The following is a 24,643-nucleotide window of genomic DNA, read 5'->3' as shown; positions in this document are numbered from 1 at the left end:
CATTAGGAAAAAAAAAATCAAACAGATAGTACAAACCAGGGTATTATCCACTAATTATCTGGTGAATTTGGGAATACCTCAGTATCTCCATTTTGACCTACATTGTAAAGTTCAGTGCCATGGCCTTTCAAAAACTAATATGACTATTCTAAATGTACATTATCTACCTGCGGAGAGGCTGAAAGGATGTACTTTGGGATTTATTCTTTCAACATGAAAGGCGATGGTGGACACGTCACAAAGCAGATAAATAGCTTTGATGAGCACAGAAACGCCCCCAGAAAGCCTCCAACATAAAGGCAGGAACAAAGGAGAAAGCCTGTGTGCCCTGCACCCTAGAGGGAGCTCTGTTCCAGAAGGAGCTCAGGCTCCAGGGGCACAGTGCAGAGGGGGAAAAGTAGATCTGGTTCAGTGCTCACAGGAGACAGCAATCACAACTGTTTGACTGGGGCTCTGGCTTAGTCACACAGAAAACCTTTAAAACTTCTCTCTCTGCTCTTGTTACCACAGATGGCTCTGAACATATGTACAAATAGCCCGAGTTTGTTATGTGGAAGCTGCTATTTGTACATGGGATTTCCTATCTGGGAAGAGGCAGGTGGGGACCCCACTGCGAACTTTAGAGCAATTAAAAGCCATTATTTAGGATGACTGACACCTCCTTATGGGACAAGCAGATGTCACAGACAAAGCCTGGTTTGTGTGAGCCCTCTGCCTAGTAGCATTTCATTTCTGACCTCCATCACCCTGCTCCCTCCAAACGTTCCCTTCTCCTGGCCTCTCTTTACAGGAGATAAGGGGACATTTATTTTGTATTTTACTTGGAAATAACTTAAAACTTGAGGATTTAGTGGTTTTATTAAAAAAAATACTTCTAGCTGGGCATGGTGGCATACTACTTTAATCCCAGCACTCAAGAGGCAGAGGCAGGAGGATCTCTGTGAGTTGTAGACAAGTTCCAGGACAGTCAGGATGACACAGAGAGACCCTGTCTACAAACAAAACAAAAACCAACAAAACAAAAACCCCTCTAACAAAAAAAAAACCTAACAAACAAAATAAGACAACAATAATACAACAAAAACAAACCTCCCAAACCAGAAAAAAAATCTATTTTTGTCACAATGGCTTCAGCAAATTGGTCATATTAAAATCTGATTGTTCAGCTAGATACCTTTCTGTCCGCTAGGAAGATAGCATTGCACACATTTTGTTGTGTGTAAACTTGGATTCCTGGAGGAGATGCTTTAGCAGTCTGGGGTGGGGCCTGCAACTTGCCTTTTGAGCAAGTACCCTCAGGCAGTGCCAATGCAGAGGGATTTAGGGAGTCCCTTGACACACAGAGGAAGCTTGTCATTGCTTTCTCATAGTGGGTTCATGCTTATTTAACTGCACGGAAATACCACCATCTATGTAACCATGTTTATCTTGATGGACTTTCTTATAGCTTCACTGTATTCATAAATTTAAAAAATGCTATCCCATTTTGTCTTTCCTGGCTAGGGTCAATTTTACTTTGTCTGTGTCTGTGTGGTAATGTGTGTGTATGCATGTATGTGCACATTTGGAGGCTAGAGGCTGACATTAGGCTTTTCTTCTGTTTTATTTTCCGAGACGGGTCTTCTCAACGAACCTGGAGTTGCCTATTTGGGCTAGACTCGCTGGCCAGCAAGCCATGGGGATCTGCCCATCTCCACCCTCCAGAACACATCAGTGCCTGGCTCTGAGGGGATGAGAAGTCAGGGCCTCATGCTTGCACAGCAGACACTTTATCCAGTGAGCCATCTTCCCAGGCCATTATTTCTGCTTTTTGTAGGAAATAAAAATTCACATACATCACATCCAAGAATCCTATCTAGATGCAACCTCATCCTCCCCCAAAAACTGCTCGTCCCCCCACCCCTGCATTGGAGACTATGATATTCTGAGAACACCCATTTCACTGGTCAAAGTGACTGCTATTGGGTAGGTGTCCCACCATGCAATGACAATCTCACTGCTCTGGCTACAGTCACTGGGCTAGTGGGAACATCTCCCTGGGATTCTTGGACAATATCCCTGAGATTATGACCTACTTTCCCCTGAGAATTATTTGCAGACATTTCCAGTCACATGGAAGGAGCTACTTGGGGAGAGTGAAGACGGGAAACAAAAGCTAAAAGATGGAGATTACGACAGGCCTTAAATTCCTCATCATAGCTGTCCCTCTGCCAAGGAGTGCCAGGAGGGGACATACTTCGTGAGGTATTTGACCGCTAAACACAAATGACAACTTGGTTGCACATATAATTTTTGAGCCCTAATTTTTCCCTCTCAAAAGATTGAAGATGTTGCTTCAGGGAATTGAGATATTTATTGCTTCTGTGAAAGCAATCCTATATTTTTATTCTTTGTAAGGGAATCTCTCCTCATCCTAGGTTGTACACACACACACACACACACACACACACACGCACAGTTAATCCTTAAATTCAAAGCATCATCATGTGAACACATAGCCGTTTCACTAGTTCTCCATGTAAAATACTTGCAGTACAGAATATTTAAAGTTTTAGATGACCATGATTTACAGAATATAAGATCCTCCCTATAAGATGCATCTTTTTTTCTTTTGTTACTAAAATATTGCCTGTTGTAGCTATGGCAATATGTCAATTTTAAGTCCCATCTAAATTTCAGAGATGTCAAAATTAAAAGCATATAGTGGGAAAATCCAGAATCACGTTTGCTCAGCTGTGTCCTTTCCAAGTGCACCTGTCATTTGAATGTGGGCTTTTGTTCTCGACTCTCTGACATTTTCTAAATCATTGTTCTTGGGGCTGGAGAGACGTCACAGTGGTTAAAAGCGCATTCTGCTTTTGAAGGAGACTCAAGCTCTGTTCCCAACACTCCCATCAGGTGGCTCAGAGTTGCCTGTAATGCCAGATCCAGGGCATCTGATGCCTCTGGCCTCCTCTGGCACCTGCAACCCACGTGTGCATCCCTCCTCCCACCCCACAGACACACATTAAACAAAACAAAGCCTTAAATCATCATTCTCTTCCGTAAACTGCTTTATCATTATTTTCCGGATCTATTTTCTGCGACGTCAACTGCTATTTTCACATACTTTAATGATGACTTAATGTCTTTAAAATCTTTGGCTTGACTTGAACACCTGAACACCTTTAGCTGTCTATCATCCAGTGTTTTCTTTCATTCACCTCCATATGTTCTGTATTTTCTTGAAGCAGACAGTTTCTATAATATAAACTTCGTGTTCTAATTCTTTTCAGAAGTCAGCTTTTCTTTTAGCTCTTATTTGTAGCTCTCCTGTTAGTATCTGTCCTTAAAGGCTCCCAACTAAGAAGCCATCTTTCAGCCCTGGGGTCCTCACATGAAAGGGTCACATGGAGCCTCCCGGGTTCTTTCTTCCAGTCCACCTGCTTGTAGTTAGAATCCCCGGCTTAGCTTTTAAGCTGGGGACTGGTTTATGTGCACAGCCGCCAGTTGTGGTTTCAAAGTCTTTTACTTATTAAGAAACTGCTGATCTGAGCAGGAATCTCTACATCCTGCCTCTCGTCAGCTCACTGACAAGGAGAGTCTGGAATTATTTCTAGTTGTTTAGTTGTTAAAGAAAAGTGAACAAGAAGTTGCAACCCTCAGCATATCGCACACCCATGGCTTTTCCAGCTCATAAACTTTTTAGTTGCTGACTGTATATCTGAAATACCTAATCACTCAGTCCCCGGATACAGTGCATTGCTTAGAGCTATATTATGAATAGTATAAGGGAAGCGGTATTCACAAAGGGAAGGGCACTGTGAAAGGATTCTTCCTGTCTTTCACATAAGAAGAAGACTGGGTTACTATCTTTTGGTAGGCAAGGTACATAGGTCTGTGAGGAAGGGCCAGAGGCATCCTACTGCTAGCTGGCCCTCATCCTTGGCAGTTACCTACTTATCAGCACACAACTAGTATTAGCAGAGAACCTTCCACATGTCAGGCTCTGCTTAGAACATGGGGACTGCTGTTAAGAGTAGAAACAGAGTCTCCGAGGTTCCATGGATTCATATGTCAGCCAGTGTGTGAAATAAACATACACAGGCAAGGTACGTCAGGTCAGAGGCAGATGAAAGTGTGTATCTGGGGGGAGAACTCAAGCAAGGCATGGGAGAAGATTGTAGGACCAGGGAAGGGCTGTTCCCCATAGGGCAACTGGGGAAGGCCTATGGGATAACACAGGCGGAGAAGGGAAGGCCGTCTCTGTCACTGGATTTCCAATTTCTACACTGTGGAAAGTTTCACTCCTTCCCTGTTTCCATGGATATACATCTCCACCGGAAGCAAAGGAAGGTGAGTCATGATCACTCACTTCTAACCTGGATTACTTCAACAATTATAATTTTTTAATAGTCCCAGATGAGCATGGTGACACATTGCTGTAATTCTAACAGTTGAGGAGGGAGACTGAACTGGAGGTCAACCTGGGCTATATGGCAAGAGCCTGGAGGTGGAAGGAAGTAATCACATACTCCACTGAGACAGGTCAAAGTTAATGAACAAAAAGATGGGCATAGTGGGCATGCCTTGAATCCTAGCACTTTGAGGCAGAAGCAGGCGGATTTCTGTGAGTTCGAGACCAGCCTGGTCTACATAGTGAGTTCCAGGACAGTTAGAGCTACACAGTGAGATCCTGTCTTGAAAAAACAACAAACAAGCAAAGAACAGATCCTCTATGGTTGGCAGTCTGGCTATTTTCAACTGTGTTTATTTTACTTGTAGGATTTTAGTTGGAATATAAATTATATTGCTAAGCATCCAGGTATTTGGGGAAAGCACTTTAAAAATGCCTATCAAGGGACATGAAAATGTTTCCCATGGAGAGGAGAGGCATAGGGCACAGCAGGAGGGGCTGGGCAAGGATGGGGTGGTAGAGGGAGTGAGGGCCAGTAGCTGAGACCTCTGGGATGTGACTTCCTTCTTTGTTTCCTCACCATGGTTATAAGGCTAATTCTCTCCTGGCTACTTAGCTGTCTGTCACCGGAAAATGACAGTCTGCTTATGTTTTTGTTTTGTTTTGTTTTGTTTGTTTTCTCAAGACGGGTTTCTCTGTGTAGCCCTGACTGTCCTGGAACTAGCTCTGTAGACCAGGCTGGCCTCAAACTCTCAAAGATCCACCTGCCTTTGCCTCCTGAGTGCTGGGATTAAAGGGCCACCACTGCTGGCTATGCTTACAGTTTTGATGGAGAGTTCAAGGGGAAAGAAAAAAGAGAACTCCATCTGAGAAGCAGGTCAAATGTCCAGATAAATTTAGCAACAGTGCCCCTTTATTAAAGCAGATATTACACTGCTTCACACTGCTTATGAGAAAAAGGCAGCAGATGGCACTGACTTCTGCTTTCACTGTAGACACAGGACAGGAAAAAGGAATTTTCCATGCCTGAGACTGGGGCTATACTGAGGTTTCCAGCACCCAGACAGGCAAATGCCTGGACAGCTGCTTAGGGCAGATGGGTCCTTTGACAGCTTAATATTGCAGTTTTTGGTGACTCCCGTGTTAGAAAGGCCAACATGACGCCATCTGTTTACTGATGAGCAGAACCCTCACTACCAGCAGGTAGTCACTGCTGAGTGAAATGCCAACCAAGAGGCAAGTCCACCCTTCCTAAGGCCTGTGAACAGACTGGTGCGGCTAACCTTGCCTCCACAGCCTTGGAAAGCACAGCCTTCACGCGTCCCAGGAGGATCAGGATACAGAAATGCCACAAGGCATATCATCAGCGTGGAGAGTTCTTTCGTTCTACTTTTCTGATCAGGAAAAGGCCGTATGAAGGGGTTCAGAGCGTCTGTGAACAAGCTTCCATGTATTAAAGTGAAAAACATCCGACAGCATACTTTCTGCCAAAGGCTGGCAAGTGAGCAAGCAGTCTCAATGCCACCTTTCTCCTAGGGTTGAGGTGCTCCTTCCCCAGGGGGAGTTGCCTGTTTCCTGCTTAGCTTTCTGGGTCCAGTTATTTGTGTATGTGTCTACCTATACCTGTAGCTGTCTATGTTGGCTTAGGAGGAGAAAAGGCAAGGTGCATCAACATGCACTCACCACTTAAGTACAAACACGGCAACAAGAGGTATCACTGTGAACTGTGATGAACTCAACAATGATAAGAGACAGGACATTGGCCAGAAAAAAAATAATTTTTCTTCATCAAATAAGGGTGTTGATCATAACTCTTAAGTTGAAATTTCTTCTGATTTCAGGAAAGATAGAGTAATACTTTATTATTAATCGATCTCCAAGCTCATAAGACAGAGAAACAAAGAATAAACTGGAAAAAAGCCTGACAATTTTGTCAGCTTTCTTCTCCTTACATTTAGGAGTTTTGAAGAAATCACAAATTCTCTCTTAGGTTCCATTAGGAGGCATACACCTAGGAATGCATCTGCCAGCTAGAGGAGCGTCACAGACAGCCCCATCATGGGGAGAAGACATTCAATCAGAGCTAGAATTTACTAAACAAGAACTCAGACCGAGACAAGACTACTTCAGTTCCTCAGGCAAAACCGACTGAACTCATTAGTACAAGTCTTCAAGCAAAAACAACGAGTTCTGACTTCTTCTATTGTTCATGCTTTGCCATGACTAAATATTGACAGGAAAACAAGCCTGCTTGTGTGAGTTAGGGACATTTTCTGCAGAGGCTTCCATCATAACCTTCCATTCTAACCTCTTTGGTATGTTTCCTAGCTTTACAGTTCTTTGGCAGATGCAGGGAGTTATCTGGCCCCCCAGCCTACTGGGTGGTGCTGGCCACACTCAGAGCCAGGTTCTCCCTTCTCAGCTACTGCCCCAGATGTTAACTGTCTCTGGGAATGCTCTCACAGACATCCGGCAGTGTGCTCTATTGAGGTGTTAGGCATCTCAGCCCAGTCAAGCTGACAATAGGGATGAACCATCACAAAAGCCCACATAGTTAATGATAATTTTTTTTATCAATTCCCTAAATTCTATTTTTTATGAGATGACCACTAAACATAACTAATAAGATATATAAATACTTAAATGCAAAATATTTAAAAATCCATTTTCTCTTAGAATGCAAGGTTTAATAACAAAGACTAGAGTACTTAGGAGGCGGGGCAGGTAGATCTCTGTGAGTTTGAAGTCAGACTGATCTACAAGGAGATCTCGTCCAAACAAATAAAGACGGCTAACATTACACTGTATGCATTTACCGGCAAAAATAAAGAGAGCAGAACTTGTGGGCACAGGTGGGACACTAGCAAGGAGCTCTGAGCATGTCTGAGAACGTGAGAATGTCTTTCAGGAAGAAAAGAAACTGACCCCTATACTGTTTGCCACTGATTTTTGCTGTGTGATCTTGTTCTCACACCAAGATGGGGTGAGGGGCAGACGGCACACCATGGTAAGAACACGAGTTAGGAGACAGTGCTGTCCCAGGACTCCATGGCCACTCCAACATCTCAACAAATAACCCGACAAACCTACTTCCCTGCCTAGGATTATTTACTGACTAGTCCCCATCACCCCAGGGAATCTATGGTCCATATTTCTTTTAAAAACATTTATTATTTTTATGTGTATGGGTATTTTGCTTGCATATATGTCTGTATACCATATGTGTGCAGTGCCCACAGAAGCCAGAAGAAGGCATCAGATCTCTAGAACTGGAGTTACAGATGGTTGTGAGCCTCCGTGGGTGCTGGGAACTGAATCTGGGTCCTCTGGGAAAGTAGCAAGTACTCTTAACAGCTGACTCATGTTTTTAACTTATATTTCTCATATTATTGTTCCAACACCCCCCATCCCCTCTGCCGAGATACCATCCTGTTTTATAGTAATTTTCTCAGAATATGCTCTTTTCTGTTATAATTGTTTCTGTTACAATTTCTGCCTGTCCTGGGAATTTCTTCAACCTTTATGGATCTACATGCTATCTTAAATCTGCTTTCTAATTTGTTTATAGTTATGACAGACACACTAAATGATTATGTTTGGAATAAATGCAAAGCAGTGGCAATAAGAATAAATAGTAACTTCTTCCATTGTTTGGACTGAATTACATTAGATTTGGATTGGCAGCAATGATAACCAAGGGGGAATCTCTCGTTGACAAAACTAGACACTGGAAAAGTAGAGGATCACTCCCAAACTTGAAGCTAAGGATGGGTGCTAATTTCACCTTCTATGAAAGAGATGTTTTAATTTGTCCTTGTTAAGGAAAATAATAATATATTCACACTGGAACAAAACAAGCTCAGTGAGAAGCATGATTAAACATTTTGTATATTCAAAACTCGCCTTTTAGTTACAAAAATAAAATTTTACCTCTTGAAATGATTTGCCAGGACTCCAACAAGTTCTCCAATTCGACTCTCGTGGGTTGGCTGTTTGCTGAAGAGGCAGACAATGAGGTCTTTGTTGTCTTTTGTATGGAACACTACAAGCTGGTCTTTTCCATTGGAGACACTCAGCCCAGTCAACTGCAAGGAGATAACATGCAGAAAACTATTAAGATATTTCTGAGAGGAACGAATTAGACAGATGATAACAATGACGGTGATGGCTTCTGCCTTTATCAAGTTCCATGGAATAAATAAGTGGATTTAGAAAATGATAAAGGTAAGAAATGAACATGATTGGAAATCAAGGAAACAAAAAGATGATTCTTTCAGAAAATGAATAAAATCGACAAGCTTTTAGCACACATATGCAATAGAACTATATTCTGTTTCTCTCAACTGTTACCTATTTATAAAAATAATCTGAGAAGTTTTCATAAGGCAAAGGACACTGTTAATAGGACAACAGGGCAGACTGCAGAATGGGAAAATGGCTGATTTCCAAAATATATAAAGAACTCAAGAACACTAGATATCAACAAACCAAATAATCTAACTAAAAAATAGGTGCAGATCTAAACAGAATTTTCAACAGAAGAATCTCAAAAGGCCGAGAAACACTTAAGGAGATGTTCAATATCCTTAGCTATTGAGAAATGCAAATCAAAACGGCTCTGGGATTTCATCTTACACCTATTAGAAAGGCTAAGATCAAAAACACAAATGGTACCTCTGCTGGAGAGAATGTAGAGCACAGGGAACACTCCTCCACTGCTGGTGGGAGTGCAAACTTGTACAGGTACTTTGGAAGTCAGTGTGGCTGTTTCTCAGAATACTGGGAATCAATCTACCTCAAGACCCAGCATTGCCATTCTTGGGCATATACTCAAAGGACGCTTGTTCAACTATGTTCACAGCAGTTTTGTTTGTAATAGCCAGAACCTAGAAACAGCCTAGATGTCCCTCAGCTGAGGAATGGATAAAGAAAATGTGGTGCATTTACACAATGGAGTATCACTCACTTGTTAAAAACAAGGACACCGGGAAATTTGAAGGCAAATGGATGGAACTAGAAAAAAATCATCCTGAGTGAGGTAACCCAGGCCAAGAAAGATAAACATGGCACGTACTTATTCATAAGTGGATATTAACTGTAAAGTAAAGGATAACCACGCTACAATCCAGACTCAGAGAGGCTAGGTAACAAGAAGGGCTCAAGGAGGGGATGCATGGATCTACACGGAAAGGGGAAGGAAACAGAGATCTCCTGGGTGAACTGGGGGTTGGTGAGGATGGGAACTTAAGGGATCGAGTTGGAGAGGGTAACAGAGAGGGAGAATACTGAGACTACTGGAAAGAGGGGGAATCTTGGGGTCAGGTAAAAACCTGGAGCAAGGGACTCTCCCACAGGAATCTACAAGGATGACCCCAGATAAGTCTCCTACATAGCCAGAACCAGCCATCTTCTGTGACCAGATTGGTGCCTACCCCAACTGTCATCAGAAAAGCTTCATCCAGCAACTGATGGAAACAGATGCAGACCTACAACCAAACATTAGGAAGAGTTCAGGGAATCCCGCAGAAGAGGTGGAGAAAGAATTGCAGGAGCCAGAGGGGTCAAGGACACAAGAAAACTCACAGAATCAACTAACCTGGGCTCATGGGGGCTCAGAGAGACTGAACTGACAACCAGGCAGCCTGCACGGGAACGACCTAGGCCCTCTGAATATATGTGACAGTTGTGTAGCTTGGTCCCCTGTGGGACTCCTAACAGGGGGAACAAAGGCTGTCTCTGACTTTTACTGGCTTTTGGAACCCCACTCCTCATCCTGGGTCACCTTGCTTAGCCTTAATACATGGGGAGGTGATTAGTCTGACTGCAACTTGATAGGCCATGTTTTGTTGATGCTCATGGGAGACCTGCCATTTCCTAAAGAGAAGAGGAGGAGGAGTGGATGGGGGGAGGGGGGCTTTGAGCAGAGGGGGAAGTGGAGGGTGGAGGGATTGGGAGAAGAAGAAGGAGGGAAAACTGCAGATGGGATATAAAATAAATAAATAAATAAATAAATAAATGAAAGAATGAATAAACTTACATAAAAAGAAAAGAGATAAAAACGGAGAGGCATTATTACCAGGAGTAGGAATTCAGGGGCTATCATCACAGAGCACAAAGACATCACATATAAAAAGGGACTATTTGAACAACTCTAGGTTTTAACAGCATATTCAACAATTTAAACCAAACAATTCTTTAAAAGTACAAACTACTAAACCTGCCCCTCTTCCAAATAGTCTGACTGATCTGTATCTGTTGAAAAAATTAAATCTTTAATTAGAAATATGTCAAGAGAAATTCCAGGCCCAGATGATTTCATCAGTGAATTGTATCTAAAGTATCTAAAGAAATACCATCAATTCTCCACATTTCTTCTAGAAAACAGAAGGGAACACATCTAACTCATTTTAACAATCATCATAAAGGTAGCATAAGAAAATAATAAACTGGGCTGGAGAGATGGCTCAGTGGTTAAGAGCATTGACTGCTCTTCCAAAGGTCCTGAGTTCAATTCCCAGCAACCATATGGTGGCTCACAACCATCTGTAATGAGGTCTGGTGCCCTCTTCTGGCCTGCAGACATACAGACAGAATATTGTATACATAATACATAAATATTAAAAAAAAGAAAATAATAAACTGATAATCTCTGTGAGCTTGGATATAAAACCATTAACAAACTGAATCCAATAATATATTTGAAAGATACACAATGAAACAAAAACAAAACAAAACAAAACAAAAAAACCTAACAAGCAAAATGCCTGATCTTATAAAGGCATTTTAAAAATTAAAATCTTTAGATTTTACTTAGAAATACTTAGAAATCTAACAAAGTGTGTGTGTAGGACCTACATAATATTGAAAACTACTAAATGCTGATAAAGTCAAATTACAATACAGATGAAAGAAAAAGACCCTAAACAAAAGATAAAATTCCATTTAGAGACTGGAAAATTTGATACTATTTAGATGCCAGTTTTCTATAAATTGATCTCCGTATGTAATACAATCCCAGACAAAATGTTTTGGTTAAATATTAAAAAGCTGATTCTGAAGAGTTCGTGGAAAGTCAAGGGAACTTGAACAGCCACAGAAATTTTGAAAAAGAAAAGCAAGGTTGAAAGACTCACACTGCTGATTTTAATAATAGCTATAAAGCTGAAGTCATCAAGACAATGTAATTTGCAAAGAAATGAAAACTAAGATCAGGAATACAGTCACAGAACTATGACATATGCATTGCCCACAATGTGCAAAGGTGACTCAGCAGAGAACAGACAACTTGGGATATTTGGAAATCTACATTCCAACAGAAATAAATGTTTATTCCAATCACATCCCTCATAATTCAATTCAAATTGGACCATAAGTCTAAACAAAACATAAAATGTTAACTATAAAACTTCTAGAAGAAAACTAATGATTGGAAATTACTTCACCAAAGAAGGCATACAAATAGCAAATGGACATGAAAAGATGTTTAACATTTTTAGCAATTTAGGAGATGGCAAACAAAAATTGCAATGAGATACTACCACAAACCTGCCTGAATGACTAAGAACAAAATAAATGAACCAGAACACATGTGAGAGTGTGTACACACACATACACACACCCCAAATAATGAAAACCTCAAATCTTTGTTAACTGAAGAATTCTATATGGTTGTTTCTAACAGCTCTGTAATGACCCCAAATGACTACAATCGAATACCTATCAACAGATGAATGGATAAACAGACTGAGAGGCATCTATAAACAATACTCAGCGATGAGAAGGAGCAACCTGATGATGCAGACTATTCTACAACAAGCATAAACATCAAAGGTGTTGCATGAATGCACTCAGTCTCCAAAGGTTACACATGTATGACTCTAATTATGAGTTTTCCAGTATGACGGGGCCACTTTGTGTCCTGACCAGAGCAGTGCTTACTACAGCATCGGGAGACTCATCTACCCGTACTCCAGTCTCACACACGAAAGCCAACTTTATCCCTGGTTGTTTGGATCCCAAGGCATCCTACTTCGGACAGCAAAGCAGACAATACCGATGTGCTACCTCCTGACTGCCATTGGTGCCGTGAGTGAGCAAGCGCTAGTAGGGACCAGGTGGCTGTGGGTCAGGGCACATGCTGGTACCTGGCCTGGATCTAGCAAGGATAGAAACCGCATTCTCTGGTGAGTTAATACTGTTGGATTCTGGAGAATATCTAAGCACAGGAGCAAACTCTTCAGTTGCAGACTTGGAAGGCCAGGGAGAGCCATACATTTATTTTACAGACAAGAAAAACAGGGTTCAAGATGCTCAGCTCATGTGTTGACCCAGAAACTAGAAATCAGGCTACGGATTGACTCTCACTCATTTTTTAAAAAACCATATTCAGTTAATTTCTTTTTGTTTTTTCTATGCTGGGGATCTAGCTCAGAGCCTTGAGCATGCCAGCAAGTACTTTAACCCTGATCTACACCCCCGGCCCTATCATGTAGCTTTTCCAAATACCACACATAAATGAACAGAGGATTCTAGAGTCAGTATTCCTATGAAAATATTTTCAGAAGTGGAGTTCTCAGGTGGATTTGCTTTTCTTGTGTGTGTGGGCACCCACAGGCCACACAGCACATGTATGTAGGTCAGGAGACAACTGGTGTGAGTTGGTTCCTTCCACCATGTGCATCCCAGGGTGGAACTCGTCACCAGCCTTTACCCACGGAGTCATTCCATCATCCCCTGGCTGTGGTGCAGCTTAACAAACGTCAGGTCAGTGTTTAATGGAGAACATGGAAAACAGTTAAATAACTGGAAATCGCCCACTAACCTTTCTACAAATGGCTGTCTGAGTCTAGTGGTGAGACAATACAGCAATTTCTTTGCCACTCAGACATATTGCATCCAGATGATTTTTGTATGATTAAATTAAAAATATCATTTTCATCTGAAAACATTTTGTGCCTATGAGGCCTCACTGTCATTTGATTACTTTATTTGTGAAATCCAAAATTGAATTTATGCAGCACTTCACAGGAAAGCTTGATTAAAGCCTAATAAAATGAGAATTAGAGTAGCAGTTAACTGCAGTGCTTCCCAGGAGGGTTAGCTTCCGGAGCTGGGGAGAGCAGCTGGAGGCATCACACTGCTGTGACCCCCCCCCTCCTGTGCACACACAGAGGACCACTTCCCAGAATGCCCTTCCTTGGCCTAGTCCATCAGACTCCCCCTTTTCCTTCCCTACCTTTCCCTGTGGAAAGGCAGCTTTATCTGCTGCAGGTAGGAATTAGTTCTTTGTGTACTTAGGTCTTAGAGTGTGTCAAGTCCTGGAAGAAAGAAAGCAAGGAGCATTTAGCTTGCTCCACCACACAAGGAAAGATTAATTCTTCCTGTCTGGAGGCAAACAACTAGAAAGTCTCCTGTTCTGGGAGGTTGCAAGGTGAGTGGGAGGACTGTGGGGCTGAGGGAGTCCTGCCTGTCCAACACACTTCAGTCATGTGATCTCAGATCCCCGTTCAGTTTCCCGGGGGCTCACCCTTCTCTTCGGCCATCTCTCTGGCCCATGGCAAGGAACCTTTCCTTATCCTTCTGCCTCAGAGCCTTCCAAGTGCTTGAATTACAAGTACTGTCAGGTCTAGATGACAATTCTCACATTATTCAGAATGTTCTATTACACAGGAAAATGTAGAAGCCATCCTGATTATTTTATTTAATTCTGGTTGCAAGATTTGATAAAGCATGAACATTTCCTGTTCTCCCACTCTCAAGGTCTTATATGAGTGCCATCCACCTCCCAACAATCAGAAGTGAGTATCATGAGTACAGATGGGAAAATCCAAAATAATCAACAAGCTGGATTTGCAGGTGAATGGATGGCTTGCATCAGGAAAAACATTAGTAAAACTGAGTTGATTAGAAGGCCACATCTTCCTGCTATCTATATGATCAATGCTTATCTAACTTGAGGTCAGACTTGGCAGCCTTCAGTTCTTTAAGGCAAGCATACAGTTCTGAATATACATAATTTTTACTTTGTAATACCTCAAGTATATAAACAATACCCCTTTCTACAGCAAGTGGCAAGGGCTCATGTGTATTTATTACTATTTCATCATTCTTATTGGTTATATCTTTTTATAACTACTTGTTAATCTGTGGCAGTAAAGTGCTGGAGACAGAGGAGGAAACAAATTTCTCCTTGGAATTCACTGATCACAGAGAGCTCCGCTTGGTTCTTTTAATGTAACTAAAATAAAAAGCTTTTATATGTGTGTGCATGTGGGTGTACACACATGCAGGCATGCACACATACACAAAGGCGCTGAGGAGGTGAGAGGAGACCCCTGGAGCATGAGCAGTCATGAGAGAGAACACAACTTGGCTCCTCTGAAAGAGCAGAGTGCACTCTTAACCTTTGAGCCATCTCTCTAGTTTGTAATGTGATTTTTAACTGATAGACATATGCCACCTACATCATATTTGTAAAAGAATAAAAGAAATAATTAACTGGAAATTAAAATATATAACCCCCACTCCTATACAAGTTGAACTATCGGTTTAACAGGATATTTAAAAATCGAGGTACAGGGGCTGGAGAGGTGGCTCGTCAGTTGAGAGCACTTCCAGAGAACTAGGGCTCACATGAGAGTTACATAACTCTCTGTAACTTCAGTCCTAGAGGATCCAGTGCCTCCTTCTGCCTCTGAGGGCACTGCAAGCATATGGTACATTTACATGTAGGTAAAGCGCCCATATTTATAAATAAAAAAATGAAAAAGATTTTTTAAAAAATGAGGCTTTAACTGCCAGTAAGAAGGCAAATGTGTTGCCATTATGGAAATCAGTATGGAGATTCCTCAAAAACCAAGAGAGCTACTAAATAATTCAGCCACAGCACTCTAAGCATATGCCCGAAGGAACGGAAACATAACATACCTTGCATACTCGTGTTTGCTGTGGCACTGTTTACAGCAGCCAAGCTATGGAACCAGCCTAGATTCCCCCCAACAGACAGATGGGTTAAAAAGTGGCACATATACTCAGAGGAGTTTTGCTCTGTAGACAGGAAAGAGGAATTGATTCTTGCAGAAAAGTGACCAGGACTGGAGATGATTATGTTAAACAAGTCAGACTCGAAAAGACAAAGGTTGAACATTTTCTCTTATGTATAGATGTCTAGATTTCTCCCATATGTGGAATCTAGATACATATGATATGAAAATGGCAGGGAGGCTAGTTAGGAAAAGGAAGGGGATTAGTGGGAGGGAGATGGGAACACAGGAGAGGAGAATAGGAAGTGAACATGGTCAAAACACAAGACACATATGTATGAAAATGCCAGGATGAAACTGTTTTGTATAATCGGTATATGCTGAAATACAACTTACAATATAATTTACATGTGGCTTATTTGTAATATTTAGTAAAATTCATAGATGTTCAGGTATACAGGTGGTTGATTCTGACGCCCAAGTCAAGATATGAAATAGACGTTGGTACCACTGTACTCCCCCAGGCTGCTCTTTTTTGTTTTTCAGGCTTAGCGCTGGATCTGCATAAGGCTGACTTCAATGTTTCTGGGGGGTGGATAGGCAGGCTGTGAGACAGTCTCACTCTGTAGTGCAGCCAGCCTCAAACTTGCAGCTCTCCTCCTGCTTCAGTGCCCTGAGCCCTGGGATCACAGGTGCCTTAGTCACTGTGCCTAGCTTTAAACCCTCTCATAGGTTACGAAGATGGTTATTTAAGGCTGGTAAATCCAAGGGTCCATTGTAGTAAGAGTAAACTCACAAAATACTGAACTGTCTCCGTAGCTATTATTTACATAGGTATATACTGCTAGACTGAGAATTAAAAAAAAATTGTTAATCTTCTGATGGGCCTGGTAGACCCTGCCTCAAAATTATCAATCAATCAATCAATAGATAAAAGTATGGGGACATAGTTTGGTGGTAGAGTGCTTGCTTAGCATACATAAGGTCATAAGTCCGATCCTTAGTCCAGAAAAATAAGCACATAAATAAATTTATAAATCTTTGTATTAGTTCTTTGAGAATTTTACAAAATGTATCTTGATCATATTTACCCTCTCTCCTCTTCCCACCTCTCTACCCCTTCTCCACTTCATGCCCTCTTTTTAAAAATAACCTACTGAGTCCAACTTATGCTGACCATGCACCTGTAGGTGTGGGGCCATCCATTGGCTATGGTCAACCCACCAGGCAGCATACCCTTGTAAAATGTCTCTCCTTCTCCTGGAAGCCATGAGAATCTGCAAATCCCCCCAGTTATGGTGGGGTCCTCACTCCCCTCCTCACTCCACTGCGATGCTGAGAACGCTGGTGTGATAAAGGTCTCATGCTGGCAACACAGCTTCTGGCCATCCTGTCACATCCAGAAGACACCGTTCTGCTCTGGTCTCCCTGACCTCTCTCGGGCTCTTACAATCTTTCTGCCTTCTCTTCTCCAATAGTCCTGGAGCCTTGGTAGGGGATGATGCAGATGTCCCATTTGTGGCAGAGCGCTCACTGTATTTGTTGTGCTTTCCTGTTGCTTTAAGAGACAAGCCACACCCATTCCCCTCCCCATCCGCCGAGGCAGGCTGATCTTCAGCTTCCGGCCTGAGCTTGCTCTCTTTTCCATCTTCCTCTTGGAGAGGCAGCTTTGCTTCTGCCTCTCTCCCCACTTCTCTCTTCCCCCCTTCTCTGTCTCTTTCTCTTTTCTCTCTCTCTCTCTCTCTCTCTCTCTCTCTCTCTCTCTCTCTCTTTCCCTCTCTCTCTGTCCCCCCTTCTCCCTTCCTCCTCCATAACCCCCTGAATAAACATTCAACCTCACCCTGCATGTGGTGTCTATCCATGTTTCTGTCTTCTGCCTGCCCGCCATGTGTCTCCCTGCCTGGGACCAGCCATTGCTCAGGGATTAGCAGCCATCTCTGCCTGGGGCCCACTGCCTGCTGCCACATGGCCCGCCACCACTGCTCTGAGACCAGCAGCCGTCTCTGCCTGGGGCCCACTGCCTGCTGCCACATGGCCTGCCACCACTGCTCTGAGACCGTCTCTGCCTGGAGCCCACTGTCTGCTGCCACATGGCCCGCCACCACCACCGCTTGGGCCACCGCTCGGGCCGCCGCTCTGGGACTGGCAGCCATTTCTGCCTACTGCTCTGAGACCAGCAGCTGTCTCTGCCTGGGACTGGCTGCTCCCAGGGCCCACTATCTGCCACCACATGGCCCGCCGCCACAGCTCGGGCCGCTGCTCTGGGACCAGCAGCCATTTCTGCCTGGGACTGGCTGCTCCCAGGGCCCGCTGCCTGCCACCACATGGCCCGCCGCCACCATTTGGGACTTACAGCATTTCTGCTGCCTACTGCCGCGGGGATCTTGCAGCATTTTTTAAAAAAGAACAACAGTATTCTCTGCTTCCATGCTTGAGGCCTCAGGTTCAAACACTCACAATAACTAAAAGTGCTTGAAAGGTAGTTTGAAATGTAAGCAGTGTTGGGTGCTGTAGCAGGTAGGAGTCATAGTCTGCTGAGGGCCACTATAACTTGTTACTTTGTCTGTTTTGCTTCTCATTCCCCTTTTCCTCCCATGTCTTTATATGTCAACCTGAGTGTGTCCCCATGCGCATGTCAGAGGAAACTGTCTCCTGAAAATAACAGCTGTAAATCCCAGAATCATAAAAATGAGCTCATTTCTGAAGCATAGGAATTGCAGGCAAAGGCTCGGGTGCCCCATGACAAAAGACTAGTAACAAAACAGACTGTGCCTCATTAAAGAACTTACTCCTCAAGGACCCCTGAGAACTTCCTGGGAGGAGACCACTGTGCCTTGATTCCCTTGGCGGGATGAGGGGGCGATTGTTCTAGATTTACTCTGTGGTTCTCTCTGCAGGAGGACCTCTTCTCTCAGCTGGCTACAGCCCTCTGAACACACATCTCAGAGGACCATAGTAACTGTAATTTCTGCCTCCCAGAGAGATGTGGGTGTTGATGAAATCAAAGTGGTCATGAAATTTCTCCAGGTTCTGCTTGTCTTCTGATATATACACTGGATCTTTGAATTTACTATTCTTTATTTCATTTCTTCAGTTTGGGTGCAGGGCTATCACAATTATGCTTTTTTGATTTCAATTAACAAATTGACTTGGCCACTTCTCAATGGAGAGCACTCTGTTCATTCTGTTTTCCTTCCCAACACTTGGAAGACAGTTGGACTGGCCTTTACAGGATACCTTGTAACTTCTCACTCTCTCTCCCCCTCACTCTTTCCTCCCCTCTTTTTCACCACACTCTCCCTTCTCTTGTTCCTGCCTTCTTGTTTCAATAAGATCTAAATCCCAAATCTTAATGGTAGTGTTTCATCATGGAATTATCACACTGTTTGGGATAACTGAGAGTTTATCTCCCTGTAAACAAACATTGCTTAAAACAACTAAATACTTGTGCCCCAAGCCACTATATGAGCAAGCTGACTGCCCTCAGGAGACCATGCTGAGAGGAAGCCAAGCCTTACAGAGCACAGAAATTCTGGGTCAGCAGTACTGATTCAGACAGTTTCAACTCTCGGCCAGGCAAGCATGGGGGCTCCAGTGTTTTCACAGCTCATTGCTTATCTTAATCTTCTGCTACTGTAATAGCATGATATCATGATATCACAGTATCACAAACAAGGCAAGTAATGAGGAAATGAGGTTTACTCTGGCACATAGCTCTGGTCTGTGGTTGAGGAGACACATTTGGAGACATCCTTCTTGCTAGCAAAATCCAGACGTGGTACAAGATATCTCTTGGTCTATGTGTGAGTCTCTTAGGTCTCTCTTTCTTCCAATATAGTCACAAGTCTTCAGCAAGGGCTATACTCAGGACCTTATCTAGTCATAATCACTTCCCAAAGGCCCCACCTCCGGCCACATGCTCTGATTAAATTTCCATCCACTTAGATAGCTAAAACTGGGATTCAGTTCCCATGTGGATCTCACAGGAGGCAAATGGGTCTCAGGGCACTGAAGTTGCTTAGAAGCAGCCTTAGCATCCTCTCAGTTGTAGCCCAAGGTACTGTGGAGCAGAGGTGAACTGGCCTGGCCTCATTGACCTTTTCTAAACTCAGCCCACAGAATCTCTGAGCGTGATAAGATGGTGATTTAATTATTTATTTCTGCTGGGTCTGGGATACTTTGTTACCTAGCAACAGTCACTGGAATAAAAACACAGAGAGAAGAGGGGATGCCACCGTAACAGCCCTAACACAGTCGCCACAGGCTTTGGTAAGTGGGTAGGAGGTAGAAGAGGAGCCTCCTGAGGGATGCTGATGGGTTTCTAGGAGGTGTGAAGTGAAGGCTGCAAGAAAGGGAAGGGAAACAAAACCTCAGCCCAGAACGAAAGGCATTCTGGCTGTGAAGGAGGCAGGCAAAATGACAATACTGGTGCTGAGACAGAAGTAGGTACAGAAAATGTACCTGGAAAGTGTGGTGATCCAGATAAGCAGGCTTCTAGACAGAGTAAGGGAAATCCTGTCTGGCTTCCTGCTAAGAAAAAAATTTGAGAGGAAAGAGAAGATTCTAATAAGGAACTGTTCATCTTTCACGCAGAATTCAGAGGAACTATAAAGAAGTCTGCAATGGCTGGGCTTCAAAATGCGACTGTTCCTTACTCTCAGCTTCTCCAGATGGCAAATGATTCTCAAATTAAGAGATGGTTTCAGGGCAATGGATCAAATCCAAATCAGGACTGTAAGATCTGTTGTCGCAACCCCAGAAACATCTAAAGCATTGCTTCAAAGGATCTTCCAGATGAAAGGCACTGCAAAGCTCTTCAGGGCATGTCCTGTGAATATTCTCCATCGACACCAGTGCTCCAAGAGTCTCCAGGACCTTCTTCACAGCAGCACAAGAAGCTCAAACACAGAGCACACAGTTTTGCAGATTCCCTTCTCTCTAACAGAGCAGATCATATATCAAGACGTATGGTGGCTTCATCACGATTCACAGAGTGGACATAGATTACAGACTACACTACAGAAGCAGAAATCACAATTCAGATGCTTCTGAACCCCTAGTTTCTGTGGGGAAGTAGTAAGTTATAAAGGCAAGCTGCAAATATGGATGACCACCCTTGATGAGCCTTCCAATACTTCCTCTATGAGTGGGCAACCATGGAGGGTAACAATGGGACAATTTCTGTTTAGCTCACCAATCTTAATATATATAGAAAGGCATGTTACTTAGGAGTGGAACCTGGACTGAATTAAATGATTAAGATCTTAGTTTTGACCTTGAAACTTTATACTATCAGGGTACAAAACCTTGGGGCAATCTTGGAAGGAAAAGAAAACATTTTTAATTTATTTACACACACATACCCTCTTTCTCACATTCTTACACATATTTGGTTCTGGGTATTGAGTCATATGTATACCAAGCAAATGCTGTGTTACTGTAACTACAGCACCAACCTTATATTTAAAAAGTGAGTGCTGGGCATTCAACCCAGGAAAATGATTTTCTGTTTTTTTTTTTTTTTTTTGTGTGTGTGTGTGTGTGTTGTGTGCTTGCTAGTTTTTGTGTTTTTGAGACAGGGTTTCTCTGTGTAACAGCCCTAGCTGTAGTAGACAAGGCTGGCCTCAAACTCAGAGATCCATCTGCCTCTGTCTTCTGATTGCTGAGATTAAAGGTGTGCGCCTTAAAACTCTAAACAGAGCCGGGCGGTGGTGGCGCACGCCTTTAATCCCAGCACTCGGGAGGTAGAGGCAGGCGGATCTCTGTGAGTTCGAGGCCAGCCTGGTCTACAAGAGCTAGTTCCAGGACAGGAACCAAAAGCTACGGAGAAACCCTGTCTCGAAAAATCAAAAAAAAAAAAAAAAAAAAAAAAAAAAAAAAAAGGAAAAGAAAACTCTAAACAGAAATTTGATTTTTTTTTTTTTTTTTAGCAGAAGGTAGCTGGTGAAGGATTTCAAACATGATCACAAACTCTTTACCACTCTTCCCACTGAATTACTCTTCCTTTTGTATCAGGTCTATGGTATGAGTTACCTTTACTTGGTAAAATGCATCAAAGTAGGTTGAGTGACTTTTAATAGCAGTCCATAAATGGTTGTCTGAAGTTCACTGCTAGGAGTGGTAGCACAGGTCTGTAATCCAAGAAGTCAGGAGGCTAAGGTTGTAAGAAATAAAGGAAAAAGAAAAGGAAACCCACAAACCTTTATGCTTGAAGAAGCTCAGTCTCTCTCTAGGCTTTGGATGGGTTCCAGTTGCCACCATCACACCTTCCCAGCAAGTGCTGACCACTAGAATAAGTAGCCTCCCAATGACTTGACTCCCTAACCTCTGAGACACTCCAGGTCTCATATCTGGCTGAGGCCTTAGACACTGAGGAACAGAGACACCATCTGCTTTGGCTTTTAGATTCCTGACACAAGAACTGTGGACCATAAAATGTCTTGTTTGTAAGTTTGGGGTAGCTAAAAAAAACTTTAAAGACCATCTCAACAGTCATAGCCTCAAGTGATTTGGAACTCATTATGTAAACAAGGCAGGCCTTTAACTCAAATAGATCAACTCACCTCTGCCTCCTGAGTGCTGAAATTAAACAGTTCTAAAATGCACTGCATTTTATTTAAATTTGTGTGTGCGCGTGCGCGCGCGCGTGTGTGTGTGTGTGTGTGTGTGTGTGTGTGTGTGTGTAGGTCAGGGGACAACCTTCTACCACGTGGGTTCTGAGAAGTCAACTCAGGCTATTTTGGTAGCTGGCAGTTTTACCTGCTGAGCCACCTCACCAGCCTGGGATAATTTATTATTCAGCAATTGTGATCAAAATATGGAAACTTTTTTTTTTGGAGGGTGGGAGGAATGTGTTTAGAATTGAATCCAGGAACTTGTTAAGTACACGTTCTATACAAAATATCTTGGAGTAGCTGGGCGGTGGCGGTGCACGCCTTTAATCCCAGTACTCGGGAGGCAGAGGTGGGTGGATCTCTGTGAGTTTGAGGCCAGCCTGGTCTACAGAGCTAGTTCCAGGACAGGCTCCAAAGCTACAGAGAAACCCTGTCTTGAAAAACAACAACAAAAAAAAACCCCAAAATTATCTTGGAGTAACTCTAACCAAATAAGTGGAAGACCTGTATGACAAGAACTTTAAATCTTTGAAGAAAGAAATTGAAGACACCAGAAAATGGAAAGATCTCCCAAGAGGGTAGGCAGAATTAACATAGTAAAAATGGCAATCTTACCAAAAGTAATTTACAGATTCAATGCAATGCCCCATCAAAATCCCAGCAAAATTCTTCACAGACCTCGAAAGAACAATACTCAACTTCATAGGGCAAAGAAAAAAAAAAACAAACCAAACAACCAAACAAAAAAACCCAGGACCAGGATAGCCAAAACAATCCTGTACAATAAAGAAACTTCTGGAGGCATCACAATCCCTGACTTAAACTCTACTAAAGAGCTATAGTACTGAAAACAGCCTGGTATTGGCATAAAAACAGACAGGAGGGCCTATAGAACTTAATTGAAGACCCAGATATCAATCCACACACCTACGAACACCTGATTTTTGACAAAGAAGCAAAACATATGAAATGGAAAAAAGAAAGCATATTCAACAGATGGTGCTGGCATAACTGGATATCAACATGTAGAAGAATGAAAATAGACCCCTATCTATCACCATGCACAAAACTCTAGTCCAAATGGATCAAAGACCTCAACATAAAACCAACCACACTGAACCTCATAGAAGAGAAAGTGGGAAGTAAACTTGAATGCGTTGGCACAGGAGATCATTTCCTAAATATTACCCCAGTAGCACAGACACTGAGAGAAACAATAAATAAATGGGACCTCCTGAAACAGAGAAGCTTCTGTAAAGACAAGGACATGGTCAACAAGACAAAACGACAGCCTACAGAATGGTAAAAGATCTTCACTAACCCCTCTTGGAGTTTTAATGATGAAACAAAACCTACTATACAAAATAGGGGTCTTGGACAATTAAAAATAGTTTCAAAACCAGTAGAACTGATTTTATACAAAAGCGCTGTTATGAGCCTTGTAGTATTGATCAATAAAACTAATTATAATCAGCTGATTAAACGGCTAAGTTTACATCATTGACTGGCAAGGTCTTTCAACTCTTGATTGTAATACTTTGATGGAGGCCTTTCCATAAAACTGTTTAGTAAGTTTCCAATCCCAATCCATCTCACTGCACTGACTAAAAACATCTCCTTGTCCTGATTCTTCCAAATATTCCACACATCCTGACAGGGATCAGGAGCACCATCAAGAAGAATGTCTATAGCCTATACATTATTCTCATTGCAAATGAACAGCACACTTTAGAAAATGAAATATAAATCCATGTAGGGTGAGCTGGCCTGCCATTGCCTCCTCTGTTAGTCCTTGGATCCTTGATCCTGAAGTGGCAAGGGCCTTATTTATAGGAACCACATTAGGCTCTTTCCATGTTTGGCCTGAATGTCAAATTCCTTACTGGGAAGGTAGTTAGGATCTAGTGGTTCATGGGTAATTGTTTTGTTGAAATCCTCACATAGGGCACTGGTGGCCTCTGCCCTAAGAATACCTGGCACTTTGAGTACTGGAGTTTATCTTGTAACCTGAATTTAGCAAAACAGCCGTATAAAAAACTTGAATTTTTAATTTCAGAAAGGTTGCTCTGGGGAAATAGCTCTAGAAAGCACTTCAATGAGATCTGAAAGACCAAGCCACCTAGTGGAAGTCAACTGTATCTCCTCTGAGTGTTCCTATACTTCTGGCTTTCATATATTGCAGCCATCAACATGCCTGCCTATGGCAGATGGGTTCTCTTTTAATTACTGCCTCAGATTTATTGGTGTGGGCTTAGGAACCATATAATCAAATTCACCACAAGGGCACATGAAGCAAGACGAATAGCCCAGGAGGGCGCTCCTTTAGAACAGCATGCAGAGTTAAGTGCTAAGCCCTGTCCCATTTGTTTTGACTATTCAAACTTACATTCTGACTGTGGCTCATTTGAGCCAGTGGTTCCCAGTTGTGGCTGCACATTAGGAGCGTTGGGGATATTCTGATTTGTTTCATTTGGGAAGCTTCCCAAGTGATTCTAATGGTATAAAACCATTGATTTAGGTGAAGCTACTAAATAATTGGGTCTTAGATGGTCAAATTATTATTTTATAAAAATAACTGCTTTACTAATTGAATCTAGTTCTTTAAGAAATCTATTCTTAATTTATTTTTTCCCTTTCTTAAAATACCAACT

The 24,643-nt window shown here is 42.5% G+C and overlaps 1 protein-coding gene across 1 annotated transcript in view; it reads right to left on the bottom strand.

Moving 5' to 3' along the window:
• Myo1d (myosin ID) overlaps nt 1–24,643 on the bottom strand; it is a 290,093-nt gene that overhangs the window by 66,879 nt on the left and 198,571 nt on the right. The window contains exon 21 of the mRNA XM_041665567.1: nt 8,327–8,481. Within this exon, the coding sequence (XP_041521501.1) occupies nt 8,327–8,481 (155 nt within the window). The remainder of the gene's footprint in view (nt 1–8,326; nt 8,482–24,643) is intronic.

This window comes from Microtus oregoni, unplaced genomic scaffold (genome assembly GCF_018167655.1).
Source record: "Microtus oregoni isolate MIOR12 unplaced genomic scaffold, Mior012 000015F_ref0000493, whole genome shotgun sequence".
Classification (NCBI taxonomy): Eukaryota; Metazoa; Chordata; class Mammalia; order Rodentia; family Cricetidae; genus Microtus; species Microtus oregoni.
Note: the sequence above shows the minus strand (reverse complement) of the source record. Positions and strands in the feature narration are given on the sequence as shown.